General features: G+C 36.9%; 1 protein-coding gene across 3 annotated transcripts in view; it reads left to right on the top strand.

Annotated features, from left to right (window-relative positions):
- Window positions 1-18235, top strand: part of LOC109102419 (disintegrin and metalloproteinase domain-containing protein 19-like) — a 28377-nt gene that overhangs the window by 8328 nt on the left and 1814 nt on the right. Inside the window, exons 4-21 of one of the 3 annotated variants that reach the window (XM_042738074.1) lie at window positions 1503-1580; window positions 1916-1992; window positions 3452-3656; window positions 6219-6284; window positions 9733-9804; window positions 9897-10063; window positions 12108-12192; window positions 12273-12412; window positions 12536-12713; window positions 12821-12910; window positions 13540-13735; window positions 14108-14213; window positions 15293-15506; window positions 15597-15674; window positions 16105-16213; window positions 16316-16454; window positions 16559-16646; window positions 17610-17834. In XM_042738074.1, coding sequence (XP_042594008.1) covers window positions 1503-1580; window positions 1916-1992; window positions 3452-3656; window positions 6219-6284; window positions 9733-9804; window positions 9897-10063; window positions 12108-12192; window positions 12273-12412; window positions 12536-12713; window positions 12821-12910; window positions 13540-13735; window positions 14108-14213; window positions 15293-15506; window positions 15597-15674; window positions 16105-16213; window positions 16316-16454; window positions 16559-16646; window positions 17610-17834 — 2313 coding nt within the window. Of the gene's footprint in view, window positions 1-1502; window positions 1581-1915; window positions 1993-3451; window positions 3657-6218; window positions 6285-9732; window positions 9805-9896; window positions 10064-11647; window positions 11886-12107; window positions 12193-12272; window positions 12413-12535; window positions 12714-12820; window positions 12911-13539; window positions 13736-14107; window positions 14214-15292; window positions 15507-15596; window positions 15675-16104; window positions 16214-16315; window positions 16455-16558; window positions 16647-17609; window positions 17835-18235 lie in introns of those variants that run through there. The other 2 variants (XM_042738076.1, XM_042738075.1) reach the window with 2 other exon arrangements.

Below are 18235 nucleotides of genomic sequence, written 5' to 3'. Positions count from 1 at the left end.
TGTCACCCTCTAAAGTTACTATGCTTAATTAGATGTCAGTGCTAATACATTTGATTACAGGGTGAAAAATGTTCATAAGTGTCTTGATTCTTATTGTTGAATTGGTGGTATATCTGTCCGCTTTGCTCTCGAGCCTAAGGAGCTCACGCTTGCATGTATTTTTCATGTATTTGCATATATTACGTTAAAATCAAACAGGAGAGGCATTTATTTCATAAATATCAATCACAATTCAATTCAAAAGTTGAACTGTATGTAACTGTAAAAACCTGATAATGTTCAAATCACTGCTGAGGTAGCTTCTATCCAGAATTGCCTTCATATTAGCATTAGGGGAATTAAACTGTTAATATGTAAATTTATGCTGTGCCTGTGACGTATGATTATACGACCTTAAAGAGACCCTGTGTGATCGTATTTCTACTTGTGGCATTATTTTAAAGACCCAGTGTATATCAGAAGGGTGTATGACCGGTATGTCTCTGAGGGCCTCTTTGGACTCGCGTCCATGACACTTTTTCTCCCTGGCAGAGATCCAGGGTCCTGCAGGGCCAGTGCGGACTTGTGCTGCCTGGTGGGTGTTCCTGCGTGGGGGTGATGGAGGTTGTGGCCCAGTAGGTCTGGACTGTGTCCAGCAAGTGTTGTTGGGCCAACTAATTTAAACAAATAGGGACAGATGCCTGAGATGTATATGTTTGTGTGTGAGAGAGTGAGAGACAGAATGAGACTACAATGTGTGGTAAGGTTTAGACAGACTCGTTAGTAAGTCAAATTATCACATCAAATGTACTTTTAGTGGTAGTTTGTGTCAGTTCCTATTTTGTTGGTGTACATAATGCATCATTTATTTATTTTTTAAATAAAGGTTAAAACAAGGTGGTACAAACAATGTGGCATATAAACTGGCTGTCTTTGTTATATGCTGGTGTAAATTTTTATTTCAGATGTGGGGGTACAGAACAAGAAAATAATCATAATCGTTATTAGTACTGTGTCTTCAAAGTATATATAAGACGAGATCTGAGTGTTATTTTTGAAAATCGTTTGTTAGACTTGTTAGGAGAAATTAAATATTTAGGGCCAGTTTAGCACTTAGTGGTCTGGTTTCAACATTTGAGGAGAAAGAAGAGTATATAGTTACAGTAAACAGACTGTTCTCAGACTGTAAGCATATTTACTGAGTATCTCTGATTCTCAAAGCATTCAGCCACTTTAGATGAATCTTTAATGAGCTCAAAGACATTAAAGGAAAGAGAACTCACACTGTCAGCCATTTTCTGTGTAGAAATCTTTTGAAATAAAACCAGCAAGTCCTCTTATGTCATCTGATGAGGATCAAATCCTGATTTGTGTGTGACTCCAGAGAAGGAATGGAAACAAGTTGGAAGTGTTTATGTTATTCCTTCATGGACATGATGGAACTTGTCTGGTTATATACCAGCTGTGTGCTGATTAAATGTATAACTGAACGATTTTGTCTTTTTATGTATGTTCTTCTCCAAGAGCTGTTCTCCTCTGAATATCAGGAAATATGGTACAATCCGAATGGAGACCGTCAGTTTTCCAGGCCTTCCAGCAGGGTGAGTGCAGGAGCCGTTCCACAATCTTTCACTTCTAAATTACACATGAATTGCATATATATTGTCATGGTAATCTTATGGTAAACTATGTTGTCACAGTAAGCTAATAGGCTCTAAATCACTACAGACACAAGTCATTTGTTTTGCTTTGCTTTTATGCGTGTTTAAAATGATTCAGTAAGTGTGATGTTAATGTTGTGAAAGTAATTCCAGATTAGATAAAGCAATATGACATCCATTACACATGATCACATTTTTTTCCCCTTTCCTCTGATGTTAGGTGTAGGATACTGTACCTAATGTATATGATGGATATAGTGTTGTTTTGGTTCCAGGAACACTGTTATTATCATGGGTCAGTCAAAGGGATCCAGGGGTCAAGTCTGGTCATTAGCACCTGTGCTGGACTCAGGTAAGAACCACAGCAGATCTGCATAATATACATGCATATTGGTAAGAACCACAGCTTTGTATAATATACATGCATATTTTTTTTTTTTTTGTATTGCATGTTCTATAGCTCAAAGTTATTATTTATAGTGACAATAGGATTGCAATAAAGTCTTTTTTTACTTTCAAATTATTTTTGCAGTTTCTCTTAGTACCACTAGTGGTTCAGAAATTGCACATTCGAAATATAACCGGGTAAAATCATGATAACTCATAGCCTACTTTGAGCTATAGCTTCATTTTCTGATTTAAATCTTCTAAAATCACACTAAATTTTTTTTCTTCTTCATTTTATATTTTATTTTGATTTTATTTTCTTTTGTTTGTCAGATTTATATTTTATAATGTTATTTTGCATTATCATGCAGAACTATCTCCTGTTTAGTAATTGGGACTTTCACAAACCATTTTAGCTCTATTTCCTAAGCTGTCAGACTCTAAAACTTCAGCATTAGTGCCATGACTTTGCATCATGAGGACATGTTTTCGTTGTGCAAAAGTTCTAGTTTATTAGCCCGGAAGTGAGTTCAGCGAGTTCACTGTAGAAGCATGGCCAGGTCTCTGGGTTTCTGAGTGGGCCGAGGGTAGATTTATAGAGTTGTGTTGAGCGCTTCGACACCTTCTGAGACTCAAACAGGAGAAGAACAGACATGCATTGACTGATCCAAACAGATCGATGAATATTTAAGCCAACACAGCTTGAGTGAGTGAGGCTTGACTGGAGAAGGGGAAAACTAGAGCGTTTTATAGTGTATACACACACCCTTCCAGATGATTTTCACAGCTGCGGTGTATGAGTCCAATAAATGAGAGCAATGAAGGCATTTTTGTCAGTGTTTTATGTATCATGGACGTGTCAACATATCTTAGCATGTTTTAGTTGACACATGAGAATCTTGTTATTGTGACTGTGCATTCTGCAACTTTGCAAAATGCTCATTCCTCAGAAAGTAGCAAGTTGTAACATTTATAGACAATTAACATTTCCATGAATCTTAATCTTATGTTTTGGCTTCTTTTTATGGTTCTTATTGTTTTGCATTTCTGCAGTGGAAGCATTGTTATTGATAGTTGGCCATCACTGCACATCTGTGAAGGCTGGTATGTGTAACTATGCTTGTGTTTGGGCAAAACTGGGGTATCCAGGAAGCAAGGAAATCTGTTTTTGCTTAAATAACCCAGTTCAGCATAAACACAAGTTGGCTATCAATTCGTTTTATTCCATTCTTTCTTCACCCTCCCATCCGGGATAAAGATCATGTTGTGTGGCGAAGCTACTCTGCTTCCTTTGCAAAACCCCGATGAGTGGTTTATATCCTGTCAGCCTGTTTAATTGTCCATAGCTACGATTGTCCCCTTTGTCATTCAGTCTCAATGTTTAAACATCCTTGTGATTGACATGTTGTCTTCTCAATCCCCAGGGGCATGATAACAGTCAATAACAGCGTGAGCTACATGATCGAACCGCTAGCTAACCAAACACACTCTCAGGGACATGTCGTTTTCAACGCTCAGAGTCTGAAACTGCCAGTGGGCACCTGCGGACACTACCATGGAGACGAGAATCACTCGGAAAGCCTTCAAGAGCTGATTGATGTCATGGCAAAGCCTCAGCAGACCAATAGGGTGAGATCATGGGTAACATGGGATTCCTGTACAAGAACCCTTGAACCAAATCCAAACTAGAGATCCTCTTGGATCAGTGTATGTTTTTGGTGCCCCATGGCATTTTTGAAGTGTTAAGGCACATTTCTCATGTTTTTTGTTTTGAAACTATTATGTTATCTAAAATTAACCTAGCATATAAAGTAGCTAGTTTTAGAAGCAATAAATCTTTATTAATAAATTCAAATCTGGATAAATCTGTAAAATATATAGTCTGTATATATATATTTTTTTCGTATTAGTCACAATTGAATGATTCAGATCAAACTAAATTTATTATTACACAGATAAACCGAGTAAATACAAAAGGCAGTTTTGAAATAATGAATTAATTTACTAAAGGAAAAAAAGCTGTCCAAACCTACCTGGCACTACGTGAAAAAATAATTGCCCCTTAAATCAAATAACTGGTTGTGCCACCCTTTGCAGAAACAACTGCAATCAAGCGTTTACGATAACAGGCAATGAGTCTTTCAATTCGCAGTGGAAGAATTTCGGCCCACTCTTCTTTGCAGAATTGTTTTAATTCAGCCACACTGGAGGGTTTGAGCATGAATAGACTGTTTAAGGTCATGCCACAGCATCTCAATCGGATTTAAGTCCAGACTTTGAGGTGGCCACTCCAAATCCTTAATTTTGTTTTTCTTGAGCCATTCAGAGGTGGACTTGCTGGTGTGTTTGGGATCATTGTCCTGCTGCATAACCCAAGTGCGCTTGAGCTTGAGGTCACAAACTGATGGCCGGACAGTCTCCTTCAGGATTTTCTGATAGAGAATTCATGGTTCTATCAGTTATGGCAAGTCGTCCAGGTCCTGAAGCTGCAAAGCAGCCCCAGAACATCACACTACCACCACTATGTTTTACTATTGGTATGATGTTCTTTTTATGAAATGCTGTGTTGGTTTATGCCAGATGTAACGGGAAATGCACCTTTCAAAAAGTTAAACTTTTGTCACATCAGTCCACAGAATATTTGCCCAAAGGTCTTGGAGATAATCAAGATATTTTTGGCAAATGTGAGACAAGTCTTTGTGTTCTTTTTGGTCAGCAATGGCATTTGCCTGGGAACTCTCCAATGGATGCCGTTTTTGCCCAGTCTCTTTCTTATTTTTGAAACATAAACACTGACCTTAATTGAGGCAAGTGAGGCCTGCTGTTCTTTAGATATTGTCCTGGGTTCTTTTATGACCTCCTGGATGAGTCGTCATTGTGCTCTTGGAGTAATTTTGGTAGGCCGAACACTTCTGGGAAGGTTCACCACTGTTCCAAGTTTTCTCTATTTGTGGATAATGGCTCGCTGGAGTTCCAAAGCCTTTATAACCCTTTCCAGACTGATACATGTCTCTCATCTGTTTTTCAATTTCTTTTAGATTGCGGCATGATGTGTTGCTCTTTAAGCCTGCTTCACTTTGTCATACAGGCTCTATTTAAGTGATTTCTTGATTCAACAGGTCTGGCTGTAATCAGGCCTGGGTATGTCTAATGAAATTGAACTCCGCTTTCTAAAATAATGTGGTTAAACACAATTCTTTCATGATTTAACAGGAGGGTGCAATTAATTTCGGGTCACGTAGGTTTGGACAGCTTTTTTCCCTTAATAAATGAAATCTTCATTTAAAAACTGCTTTTTTGTATTAACTTGCATTATCTTTGTTTAATATTAAAATTTGTTTGATGATCTGAATCTTTTAAGTGTGACAAATATGCTTAAATTGTTTAAATTGTAATAATAATAATAATAATAATAATAAAAAACAGGAAGGATGCAAAAACCTTTTCACGGCACTGTATGTGTGTGTATGTATATATGTATGTATGTATGTATGTATGTGTATATATATATATATATATATATATATATATATATATATATATATATATATATATATATATATATATATATATATATATATATATATATATATATTACAAATATATTTCTCTACGCTGTGCTGTTTACATTAGTATATATTTAAAATATATTTTGGCCAGGTATTTTTTTATTTTAATTCTCTTTGCGTTTATTTGTTTAATGTTTATTGCTAGGTTTAGGTTATTGGAATTGTACTTTTTTGTATTTTGTCAAGTTTTGAGAAACATTATAGCAAATGAATATAAAATATGAAATTTAGTTTAACCTCCTGAAAATGACATATCCTGATTAAGTAGACATATCCTGATATGCACCTCCTTTCACGATTTATTTAAAAAAGAAGAATGAGTTCATGCCCTATTCTGTATATTATTCATGGAAAGTACCAGTTAATAAACTTGTTATTTAAATAAATGTGAAGAGCTGACTAAAGTGGTACTAAACCAAGGACACATTGTTCTTACATTGGCTTGCATGAATAGAGTGTCTGTCCCTGTCCGAAGACACAGGATGTCCCCCAGTCCCAATTAGTCGTTTCTCACAGTATTTAAATTCATAAACTCAGACTTTGAAGTAGTGACTCAGCGCTTCTTCTGTAGTATATCAAATTAGCCTATGCTCATCCCTATCTTTTCTATCTCTTCCTGCAGGGAAGAAGAGATGTCAGCAGCAGCATGAAATACGTGGAGCTGATGGTGGTGGCCGACCATGCAGAGGTAAAATTTCTTAAAGGTGCAATAGTACATCTTGGAAAATGCTAACTTTATCCTGATACCACTGAAAGCGAATGTCCCACCCTCCCTGCAAATCACCATCCAAAGCCATGCCTCCTAAATGCATATACGTACACAGATCAGAGACAATATTACTACAATACATCATATATGTTGTTTATCCTGTTATCCGTTGAGTAATATTTATAGTACAGTTAGTAACATTACTACAATACCAGGAATGAAGATCAGGTTGTTGATGTTTGCCTGGCTTTCTTGCTGTCTGCATAGCATACGTGTACGTGCTGATGGCGTATCCTGTCTGCACGAACCAGGTGCGCAGAGGTATGCGAATACATATGTTGACAGGCAGCGCTTTGACTGGATGAACATTTCTTGGTCCTACGCCTTCCACAGAATACATAAATACAGTTAAACAACTTAACGATTGCTATCGGGATGTGAAGAGACTTTCAACCAGCATAACAAAACATGTTTCTGAAGACAATCATCTATCGCACCTTTAACTTCAGGCATCTGCTGAAAAACAGGGGTTTCTTGGGGAGCTTTGGGAGATGAGAGAGACTCTTGTCTTATTCACATCAGTGTAGATTAACTCAAACAGATGGCCGATAGACTCTGCTCAACAGATAAAAAAAAATATAGAAACACCACGTTTGAGATGTTTAATCAGTTTCAAACTGCTTCATGTTAAAATGATTGAGACTGTTTGTTCTTCGTTTTATCAGCATTTTTTGTAGGTCATATTTATCAAATAAATCATCACAATTATAAGCCAGCTGGTTGCTTTGGATAAAACTGTCTTGTAAATAACAATGACAGTTACCTGATAGCTCTGGAGCTTCAGATCTTGTCTGTTTGTTGACTCACTCTACTGTTCCTCTGCAGATAAGACTCGTTTCCTGTCATGACTCATGATAGAATCATCTCATCATCAACACCTATGTCTGTGGTTCTCAACTGGTTTGGCCTTGGGACCCACACTTTCCCATGGTCATCAAGCCATGACCCACAGTGGTGTGAAAAAGTGTTGGCCCCCACATATATACATATATATATATATATATATATATATATATATGCTATATTGATATATATATACACAGTGGTGTGAAAAAGTGTTGGCCCCCTTCCTGATTTCTTATTTTTTTTGCATGTTTGACACACTTTAATGTTTCAGAGCATCAAACAAATTTAAATATTAGTAAAAGATAACACAAGTGAACACAACATGTACTTTTTAAATGAAGGTTTTTATGTGTTGTTAAGGGAACAAACATATAATATATAACATTAAATTATAATATATTATTAAGGGAAAACAAAATCCAAAACTACATGGAGTTGTTTGGTTATGTGTTTGGTTATTGGTTTGGTCAAACTTGTTGGGAAAAACTGCATTAGCGGCTTTTTAAGGTCATGCCACAGCATCTCAACAGGATTCAGGTCAGGACATTGACTAGGCCACTCCAAAGTCTTCATTTTGTTTTCTTCAGCCATTCAGAGGTGGACTTGCTGGTGAGTTTTGGATCATTGTCCTGCTGGAGAACCCAAGTTCGCTTCAGCTTGAGGTCACGAACAGATGGCCGGACATTCTCCTTCATGATTTTTTGGTAAACAGCAGAATTCATGGTTCCATTTATCACAGCAAGTCTTCCAGGTGCTGAAGCAGCAAAACAGCCCCAGACCATCACAGTACCACCACCATATTTTACCTAGATGTTCTTTTTCTGAAATGCGGTGTTACTTTTATGCCAGATGTAATGGGGCACACACCTTCCAAAAAGTTCAACTTTTGTCTCGTCAGTCCACAGAGTATTTTTCCCAAAAGTCTTGGGGATCATCAAGATGTTTTCTGGCAAAACTGAGACGAGTCTTTATGTTCTTTTTTGCTCAGCAGCGGTTTTCGTCTTGGAACTCTGCCATGCAGACCATTTTTTCCACGCCATTTTTGCCCCGTCTCTTTCTTATGGTGGAGTCATGAACACTGACCTTAACTGAAGCAAGTGAGGTCTGCAGTTCTTTGGATGTTGTTGTGGGGTCATTTGTGACCTCTTGGATGAGTCTTTGCTGTGCTCTTGGGGTAATTTTGGTCAGCCGGCCACTACTGGGAAGGTTCTCCACTGTTCCATGTTTTTGCCATTTATGAATAATGGCTCTCACTGTGGTTCGCTGGAGTCCCAAAGCTTTAGAAATGGCTTTATAACCTTTTCCAGACTGATAAATCTCAGTTACTTTCTTTCTTATTTGTTTCTGAATTTCTTTGGATATCGGCATGATATCTAACTTTTGAAGATCTTTTGGTCTACTTCACTTTGTCAGGCAGGTCCTATTTAAGAGATTTCTTGATTGCGAACAGGTGTGGCAGTAATCAGGCCTGGGTGTGGCTAGAGAAACTGAACTCAGGTGTGATAAACCACAGTTTTAACAGGGGGGCAAACAGTTCTTCACACAGGGACATGTAGTTTTGGATTTTGTTTTCCCTTAATAATAAAAACCTTAATTTAAAAACTGCATGTTGTGTTTACTTGTGTTATCTTTGACTAATATTTAATTTTTTTGATGATCTGAAACATTAAAATGTAACAAACAAAGGGGGCCAACACTTTTTCACACCACTGTATATATATATATATATATATATATATATATATATATATATATATAATAAACATATATATAAATATTATTATCGTAAAGTTAAAAAACAAAGCAAATTTATTTCGTAAAAATTAAGTTAAGACTGTTAAGAATATGACCAATATTGAACAAACAGCCTATAAGGTGAGGCTATTAAATAACAGTCCTAAACTAGTTTTTGTTAATACAATAAAGTTGATATGAGCCACGCCACTACAGTCATTTAAAAATATACAAAATGACACAAAGTGAAAATAACATGGTATTTTTGGGTTATGGAAACAACAGTTACCATGGTGAATATACAATACTAACATGAACTGTTAATGAAACGTGGAAACTGCCCCTGAGTAGAATATCATACCTTCATGCAAATCCAGCTAACACACGCAGTACCAGCTGTGTGTTTTATCGGTACTGTACTTCTACTGTACTGTACTTTCATTTCACGCATTGCATTGCATGCTCATAGTGTCTGCGCTTTAGTGAAGTGACAATCCATGGCAACAGTGTTAAAGTAGCCCAATTCCGCGGGAAAACCGCCGACTTGGAAACACTGATCGGGACAGCGCGTTTTTCTCTGCCATCTAACAGAAGTGTCAACAGCTTTCCTGCACGTCTATTAAAATAAGTCTCACATCAGAAAAACATTTAGAATTACGTTTTTTGTTGTTGATGTCGTTTCTTTGGCCGTACACTCCGCGAGTTGAGAAACACTGACCTACATGACACAAAATTAATTTCAGCCATCTAAGGTCAAAGACGCATACTAATAGTGTCTCTTTTTCAGTTCTTGAAGCACGGTCAGAACCTTGAAAGTACCAAAATGAAGCTGCTTGAAGCAGCTAACTTTGTGGATAAGGTGAGTTTGCTGTGAAGTGTACTTTTAAGCACACTCTTTATCATTTACCTGCTTCTGGACTCTTAATATATTATGTGATTTGATGTTCTCAGTATTACAAATCCTATAACATCCGTGTGGCTCTGATCCGGTTGGAGATCTGGAACGATCAAGACAAGATCACTGTGACCGACAACCCCTACAGTACCCTGAGTGCATTTCTGACCTGGAGGAGGAAACAACTGCCACAGCTGCCCAATGACAACGCTCAGCTAGTAACGTCAGTCTCACTGTAGCTCCTCCCACCTCATTAACATATGAGCAGATAATAATGATCACTGATAATGATCTTGTTTATAGTTTTAAAGGGGTCATGAACTGAAACAAATTAATTCCCTTGATCTTTTGACATAAGAGGTCATTGTACTATAAAAACATCCAGTAAGCTTTAGAACTAAAAACTTTCTCATTGGTCTAAAAATAGCTTACATTGAAGCCAGTCTGCCAAAATGACAGCTTGTGGAATGTACAGTTCTATGAAGTAATAGTGTGGTTTAACACAGACTCCACAGAAGATGACCAACGCCTGTTTCTACAACAATGCCTGTTTAGCCCCGCCCACCAATTCACACCTATAGTGTTTATGAGAGATGCAAACCAGGTCTATGCAGAACCCAAAGGATCAACTTTATTTTATTAACTTTATTCTTAATGAAGTCTGAGACTGCATCAGTAAGAACTTGGTCCTTCGTTCACTTAATTTTACTGTGGATTCGTTTGCTTCCGAGTCTACAATCTTTCACGCCTGTTCAATCAGAGTGTTATGATGAGGGGGTCAAAACAGAACAGAAAATAGCTTATTCTAAATTATGATGGTTTTTGATTGAAAAATCTTGGAAACATTATAAGTGGTCATCTGAGAACAGTACAAAATAAAAAAACAAAGGCAGTTCATGACCTCTTTAAAATTCTGTCATTTACGTACACTCATGACGGTCCAAAACTAAATGAAATTTGGCTAAATTTTACTGTCCACTGTCTATTGTCAAGTGTAGCTATACATGAAGCTTTCTGTTGGTCAACCCACCAAATTCAAAAAGAAACAACTTTAACCTGATATGAAATCTGTGTGTGAATATCTTTTCCCCTCACAATTCAAGAATATGAATCACTTTGATTCCTATAGAAATGACTGGATATTGTGCATTAATTCTGCAGATTTTTTTAGTATTTATTTCATTTATATTATTAATTTTGGATTCTATTTGATTGACTAGTAGAACAAAACTGGCCCAATGGCTACTCAAAACTAGCCCAAAGGTGTTTCGAGGGGGGTCCCCCAGTAAAAATCGCGTTCCGGGGGGTAAAATGCATGTTTTTTTTTTTGCCGAGGTTCCCTGTTACAGAAAGAAAGCTGCAAAGAAGCAGCAAAAAGGACATAAAAGTACAATAAAAGTAGTCCATAATGCTCTATAATCCAAATCTCCTGAAGCGATTTTATAAAGTTGTGTGAGAAACAGATATTTAATAGTGCTTCCTCTCCAAGAACATAAGGGAAGCTAGGGGGAAATTCATTCATTACAAAATAGTACATAGATACTATTATACACCATCTAGACTTTACAGGATGGGGATAGCTGGAAATAATGTATGTTGGAAATGTAAGGAAGAAGAGGGCACTTATTTACATATGATTTAGGAATGTTCTTTAGTTCAGCCATTTTTGTTTAAGGTTATGGGAATTTTTTAAGTGTGTTTTTTGTTTAATTTACCTGTGGAACCACAATTATGCGTGTTTATTTACAAATATTTTTTGTATGAGATATGTCAGTTTGTTATTAAATAATTGGATATTATATAAAAAAGCTGATTTGAAAGACTGGATTCATGGGATGATTGAAATTGCATCATATTAGTGCATGTTGGGGAGACTGAGTAAGAGTGAGGGAGAAATGAAAAAGAAAAAAAAAAACATAGGTTAATTTTTGGCAGCATATAAAAATGGTGTGATGAGCAGGACTTCTTAACTGTTTCATTTCCATGTGCTTTTGTTTTGTTACATTGATGGTGACAAGTGGCTGAATATGTAATTGATTGGAAAGGTGAGTATGGAATACTGTGATGATTTACAAAGTTATGACTGTTGAACAATAAAAAAGTTGAATTACACATGAGTTTGAAAGGAAATGTGAGAGAGGAAATGATACAATTTTAATTTTTGGGTGACTATCCCTTTAAATGTTCAGCTAGTCAGTGCATTGGTTTGATTTGGTTCCTCAGTGGCTTTATTGGTTCTTCATCAGTTGTTTTTGTTGTGTTTGTAGGGGGGTTTCTTTTCAGGGCACCATCATTGGTCTGGCTCCCCTTAAAGCCATGTGTTCTGAATACCAGTCCGGTGGAGTCAATTCGGTAAATTCACCTACAGCATTATTCCAGTTTTTATAGCCATGTGCACTCAGTTTTTGTTTCATCTGCCTCTCTCTATATAGGACCACTCTGGAAGTGCTGTGGGGGTCGCTGCCACCATGGCTCATGAGATGGGGCATAACTTTGGTATGAACCACGATAGTCCAGGCTGCTGTCTCACTCAGCCTGATGATGGAGGCTGCATTATGGCTGCTGCCACAGGGTGAGAACCAAAGATGCTATATCATCTCAAGCCTGCATAACATTAGTAAATAATGACAGAATTTCTCACCAATTTTTGGTGAACTGCCACTTTAAAATCAACTTAAAAGTCAATGTTCTTCAGGGATCCGTTCCCTCGCGTCTTCAACCCCTGCAATCAGAAAGAGCTGGAGCACTACCTTAGCTCCGGCGGGGGGAAGTGCTTGTTCAACCCTCCCAACACCAGTGTCATGTACGGGGGCCAGCGCTGTGGAAACGGATACCTGGAGGAAGGAGAAGATTGTGATTGTGGGGAAGTGGAGGTCAGGAGAGAGTTTCATTGCTTCCTCTGTCTCGTTTTCTCCTACGCTGATATTCCGGTTGATCTTTAACTCTCACATTTTCCGTTTCTGTTTCCTTTACTACAAAGGAGTGCTCAAGTCCCTGCTGTAATGCCAACAACTGCACGCTGAAGATTGGAGCGGAGTGCGCACATGGAGTTTGCTGTCATGAGTGCAAGGTAAATCACTGCCAGACTCATCTCACGTTCTCTCTCTACAACCTTCCTGTGGTGACAAACAAACAAAAAAGGATTTTTAGGATGAATTTTTAAATCTGAATTGTAAGTGTTACTTAAAGTGCTGTGAATAAATAAATAAATATATAACTGTTTTTGTGTTTTGTTATGTTTAAAGTAAATAAGCAAACAAACTAACAAATAAGTTTTTTTTTTAAATGTTTTGATGACTTTAAATGGTAAGAATAAATAAATAAATGTTTTTTAGTGTTTTGTGATTTTATGATGAGTTTAATTAAAGTAAATAAGCAAACAAACTAACAAATAAAGATTTTTAAAAATGTTTTGATTACTTTAAATGGAAGAATAAATAAACAAACAAACAAACAGCATGTGGTGTTGCATTTAAGGTTAGTTAGAGGGTTTTTAAGAGAGTAGTATTTTTAACCTTAATTATTAATTCATCATGTCAGCTAATACAACAAAGCTTTTATACTCAAGATTTTCCATCTGCATATTTAGACAGGTCTCAAATGTTGAAAGTGTAGTTTTCTGTCATACTGTTAAGAAAAACCGATTGTATTGTAAATGAGTACAGTTTGATCTGTTTGTTTTCTCACACTCTTGACCAGCTGAAGAGTCCAGGAGTGATGTGCCGTCCACCTTCAGGCTCCTGTGACCTGCCTGAGTACTGCGATGGGAAATCAGAGTCCTGTCCTGCTAACTTCTACCTGGTGGATGGCAGCAGTTGTGCGGGTGGCAGTGCCTACTGTTACACAGGAATTTGCTTGACGCTGGAGCAGCAGTGCCTGTCTCTCTGGGGCAAAGGTCTGTGTGGTACTAAAGTCTGATAAAAGTCCCACAGTTTAAAAGTAAATCAGCATATTAGAATGAATTCTGAAAGAGTATGATGCTGAAAATTTAGCATTGCATCACAGGAATAAATTAAAATTGTATATATTTTTCATTTTTTTTCAAAGGAAATCCACATGTCAGTGTACTGTAGTTTACTGTATGGCAGATACTGTGCTTGGCTGTGATCTTAGTATCTGAATGTGAGGCCATCTGTTGCTCTCTGTAGCCATCATAGTCCAGCTGAGATATATAACATTCACCTAACCATTAACTTAAGACATGAGATGATGTGTTTGTTCTGTTCTGTTTCTGCTCTAAGGGTAATTTTCTGTCTCTGTGTCGTAGATGCCCGTCCTGCTCCTGATCTTTGCTTTACTGAGGTAAATAAAGCAGGCGATCTCTTTGGAAACTGTGGCAGTTTCATGGGTACATACAGGAAATGCACTGAAAGGTGAGATGCACTTACTTATAGTTAGACTACTGATCAAATGTTTGGAATAGATGATTTTTTGGAAATTTTGTTGGTTTAATGTGTTCATAAAGGTTTTGTTTGTTTTTTATAAAATTCAGTAAAAACAGTAATATTATCTAATATCATTTCAAAAAACTGTTTCTGATTGAAATACATTTTCAAATGTAATTTATTCCTGTGTTGCAAAAGCTGAATTTTCAGCGTCTTTACTCCAGTCTTTAGTGTTACATGATCCTACAGAAATCATGCTTATATTTGGTGCTCAAGAAACACTTCTTATTATCAATGTTGGAAATAAGTTTTTGTTGCTTAATATTCTTGTGGTAACTGTGATATGGTACCATTCAAAAGTTTGGGGTACAAAAGATTTTTTCAAAAGAAAGAAAAACAAATTGTTATGCATTAAAAAAAGAAATTAAATGGACACATTAAATCATCAAATTATAAAAGGATCCAGAAAAAAAAATATTAAGCAGCAAAAGCTGTATTCAACATTGATGAGAATAACTTTTATATTATTAAGATTATTATTATTTGAGCACCAAACCAGCAAATGATTTCTTGAAGATCATGTGAAATTGGATACAGCTTTGCCATCACAGGAATGAATTGCATTTTAAAATGTTTAAATTAGTCGACCGATTTTTGTTTTTCAAGCCCGGTTATTACAGATTAAGTGGAGCAATAACTGAAATCAGAAATGAAAATTAATGTCAAAATTAAGAATAATAAGGGCTCTGAAAAAAACCTTTTTAAAATGCTTTTAAATTGGTTATGAAAATGACCAATACCGATAACCATAGAAATGCTTAATATCGGTGCCGATAACCAGTTGACCCCTTATTCAAATATAAAAGTTATTTTACATTTTTAATAATATTTCACAATAGTACTGCTTTTAAAGTATTCTTGATTCAGTAAATGTAGCCTTGGTGAGCATCAGAGATTTCTTTGAAAAGCATTATTAAATCTTTAATCTCTATTCCAAACTTTTGACCAGTAGTTTATGTCATCATTGTTTGGGCCGGTCAAAGATGTTCTGTTGATCTTCTGTTAAGGGATGCTAAATGTGGGAAGATTCAGTGTCTGAGCGCTGCCAGCAAGCCTTTAGAATCCACCGCCGTCGCCATAGACACCAACGTCCAGGATGGTCAACAGAAGATCCTGTGCAGAGGGACACATGTGTACCAGCGGGGTCAGGGTAATGAGGAGCAGAGTGACACCCTAGACCCAGGCCTGGTTCAGACTGGGACCAAATGTGGGGAGAATGCGGTAGGTACTGATAAACTGAATAGATCTATCAATTTAAGTCTATTGAGAATTTATTACATTAACTTTTTGCTTCATTTTCTGTCTGAACAGATCTGTTTTGAAGGGGAATGCCGCAGTGCGTCCTTTCTGCAAGCCGATGAATGTAGTGCAAAATGTCATGGCCACGGCGTACGTTCATATTGCTTATTTATATGTAGAGTTGGCTAAGCTTTATTGTACATACATGGTCATCTTATAGCTACTGAAGCATGTCCTGTTTACATTATTTCCTCTAACTGCAAATACTCATCTATAATGATAAGTGATAAAATCCCTCACCCTTCTCGCTATTAATCACATGTGGGTTGTGTCTACATATATCACTATATACACATTACTCAAGTAATGAGTTCATTTGAGGATATGACAAAAGTGTGTGGGGAAATTTGAGTATTTTTGGATGTGCTAAACTTACAGCAGACTTCAGTAGTGTTTCAGTTCCAATGAATGCAGGTCACCATTATGTGACTTTATAAGCCAGTGTTTTTTATAGTACTAAATGAATATCTGTACTTTGGGAAATTCCTTTAAATTGTTGTTTCCCTGTGTTTCCCTGCAGCTTTGTAATAATAACCACAACTGTCATTGTAACTCCGGTTGGGCACCACCGTTTTGTGAGACGTCAGGTCCAGGAGGAAGTTTGGACAGTGGGCCTTTGATCACACACAGTACGTCAACAGGCAATGAATAAAAATGAATATTTCCTTGAATGTTTATCTTAATTTTTGCTCTTTTGTTGATGCATTTTGTTCTTGTCTTATCTTATCCAGGCAACCTTTATCTTGTTCTGGTTTTTCTGGTTCTGTTTTTCCTTCTGGGATTGGCTGTCCTTGGTGTCTGTTGGTGCTGCAAACAGAAGCTCCTTTCCACCAAAAGCCCCACCCTTCCTACTACCCAAATATGCATCAAGTAATCTAAATTCTTAACTGTTAAATACAAACACATTCATGCAGTGATCTTCATGTATTTGGCACTTCTTGCATTAGAAAATGTGTTATTTCTCTTCTTGTCAGTGTTCCAGACACCCCTGAGACTAAAAGTCACACCACGGGTCACGCCAACCCAGTGTTCCTGCCAAAGAAATCTCATGCTGAAGAACAGGTGTGAAGTTGTTTTGTTGTCAGCGTGGGTTCGCAGTATATGCATCCAAAAGCGCAGTTTCGTGGATCATTGGCTTTGTTCCGACAGCAAGCAAAAATGTTCTGCATCCAACTCAAATCCATTTAGTTGTCTGTTGATCAAACAGCAACAAACCATCCATATCAGTGCTTTTTTTAACTAAAACTAAAGCTATTAAAAATAATTTCCGTTAATTGAAATAAAGCTGAATAAAATAGTATATTCAAAAAAAATCTATACTTAAAATTCAATGAAAAACTGGAAATGTTAAATTGGCAACTAACGGAAATGAGTAAGTTAAAGTTGAACAAAAATAAATAGAAATATTTTAAAAAGCTCAAAACAAAATTACTAAAATGTAAAATAAAATAGATATGAAAACTGATGATATAAAATATTAAAAGCTAATTCAAAAATATTAATAAACACTGATCCATATGTGTTTTTAAATCTTATTAAAATCTGATTTTTGGGAATGCACAGGCAAGTTGGATTTCAAGTGGTTTATTCTGTCATTTTGGACACAATAGAAACTAACCAGAGCTTTGGGGAGAAATGCCTCAGATATTTACAATGTGTGAGTAAAGATACCCATGAAAATCAATTTCAGGGGTTGAATATTAACTCATATGCATACTGAAATGAGCAGAGAAAAAAATCCTTTATCCATCTTTCAATGCAGTGACAGTGACTCTTATGTCTCTTGTCATTCATTCATTACTATAGCAACTCATGCAGAAATACTGACTATCGACTACACTGTCTGACCAAATAGCTCCAATTCCATTACTTACAAAATGATAATGTGGAAAATTTATTTGAACTGGTAAGGCATTGTCATTAAAAAATGACCCGCATTCCACCATCCCAAGAATCCATGTGAAATGTATTCATTGTTATGATAAAATCGATTATTCATATTCATATTAGATTTGCATTCTTCAGGCCAGTCCTCGAGCGAGTCCTACAGGTCCACCCAGATCCAAACATTCTGTCATTCGACCCGCTGTGAAACCACCTCCAATCCCAGCCTACGCTCCACACAAGCAGAGTTTACAGCATTCAGACTTGCCTCAGCCGTCTCCATCAGCACCTCCCAAAACAAGACCGCTACCGCCCAGGAGACCCCCTCCTCCCTGTCCCATAACCAAACCCTCCCAGCCTGCAGAGGTGAGTGTCTTCCTGAGCAAATGCACCTCTAGATCAGTCATGCAGTTCAATATTCCTTAACAATTAGTCTATCTGCATAATTGTAGTGGATTGATTTGGTGTGCCAAGCATGTTATTTAATCAGGTAAATGTTCTTTCAAGTCTTTGAGTCAGTCGACCCTACAAAGGATTCACACATTTAATGGAGTGGAAACCCTGTTGAGAATATGGGTGAAATATTGAGGTACTTTTTATTGAAATCATAAAAACACTATCGTGTAGTTTTTCTTTTGCTATTTGAGCAAATGGGAATGCAAAAAATATATTTGTGGTACTCTCCCATTCACTGCTCTTCAAGTTAACCCAACTATGACGACTTCCGCTGCTGAGAAACCCAGAAATGTGAAAAAGGTCCATTGTAA

The sequence above is a fragment of the Cyprinus carpio genome, chromosome B14, assembly GCF_018340385.1.
Source record: "Cyprinus carpio isolate SPL01 chromosome B14, ASM1834038v1, whole genome shotgun sequence".
Lineage (NCBI taxonomy): Eukaryota > Metazoa > Chordata > Actinopteri > Cypriniformes > Cyprinidae > Cyprinus > Cyprinus carpio.
This window is presented reverse-complemented; position numbering and strand designations above follow the sequence as displayed.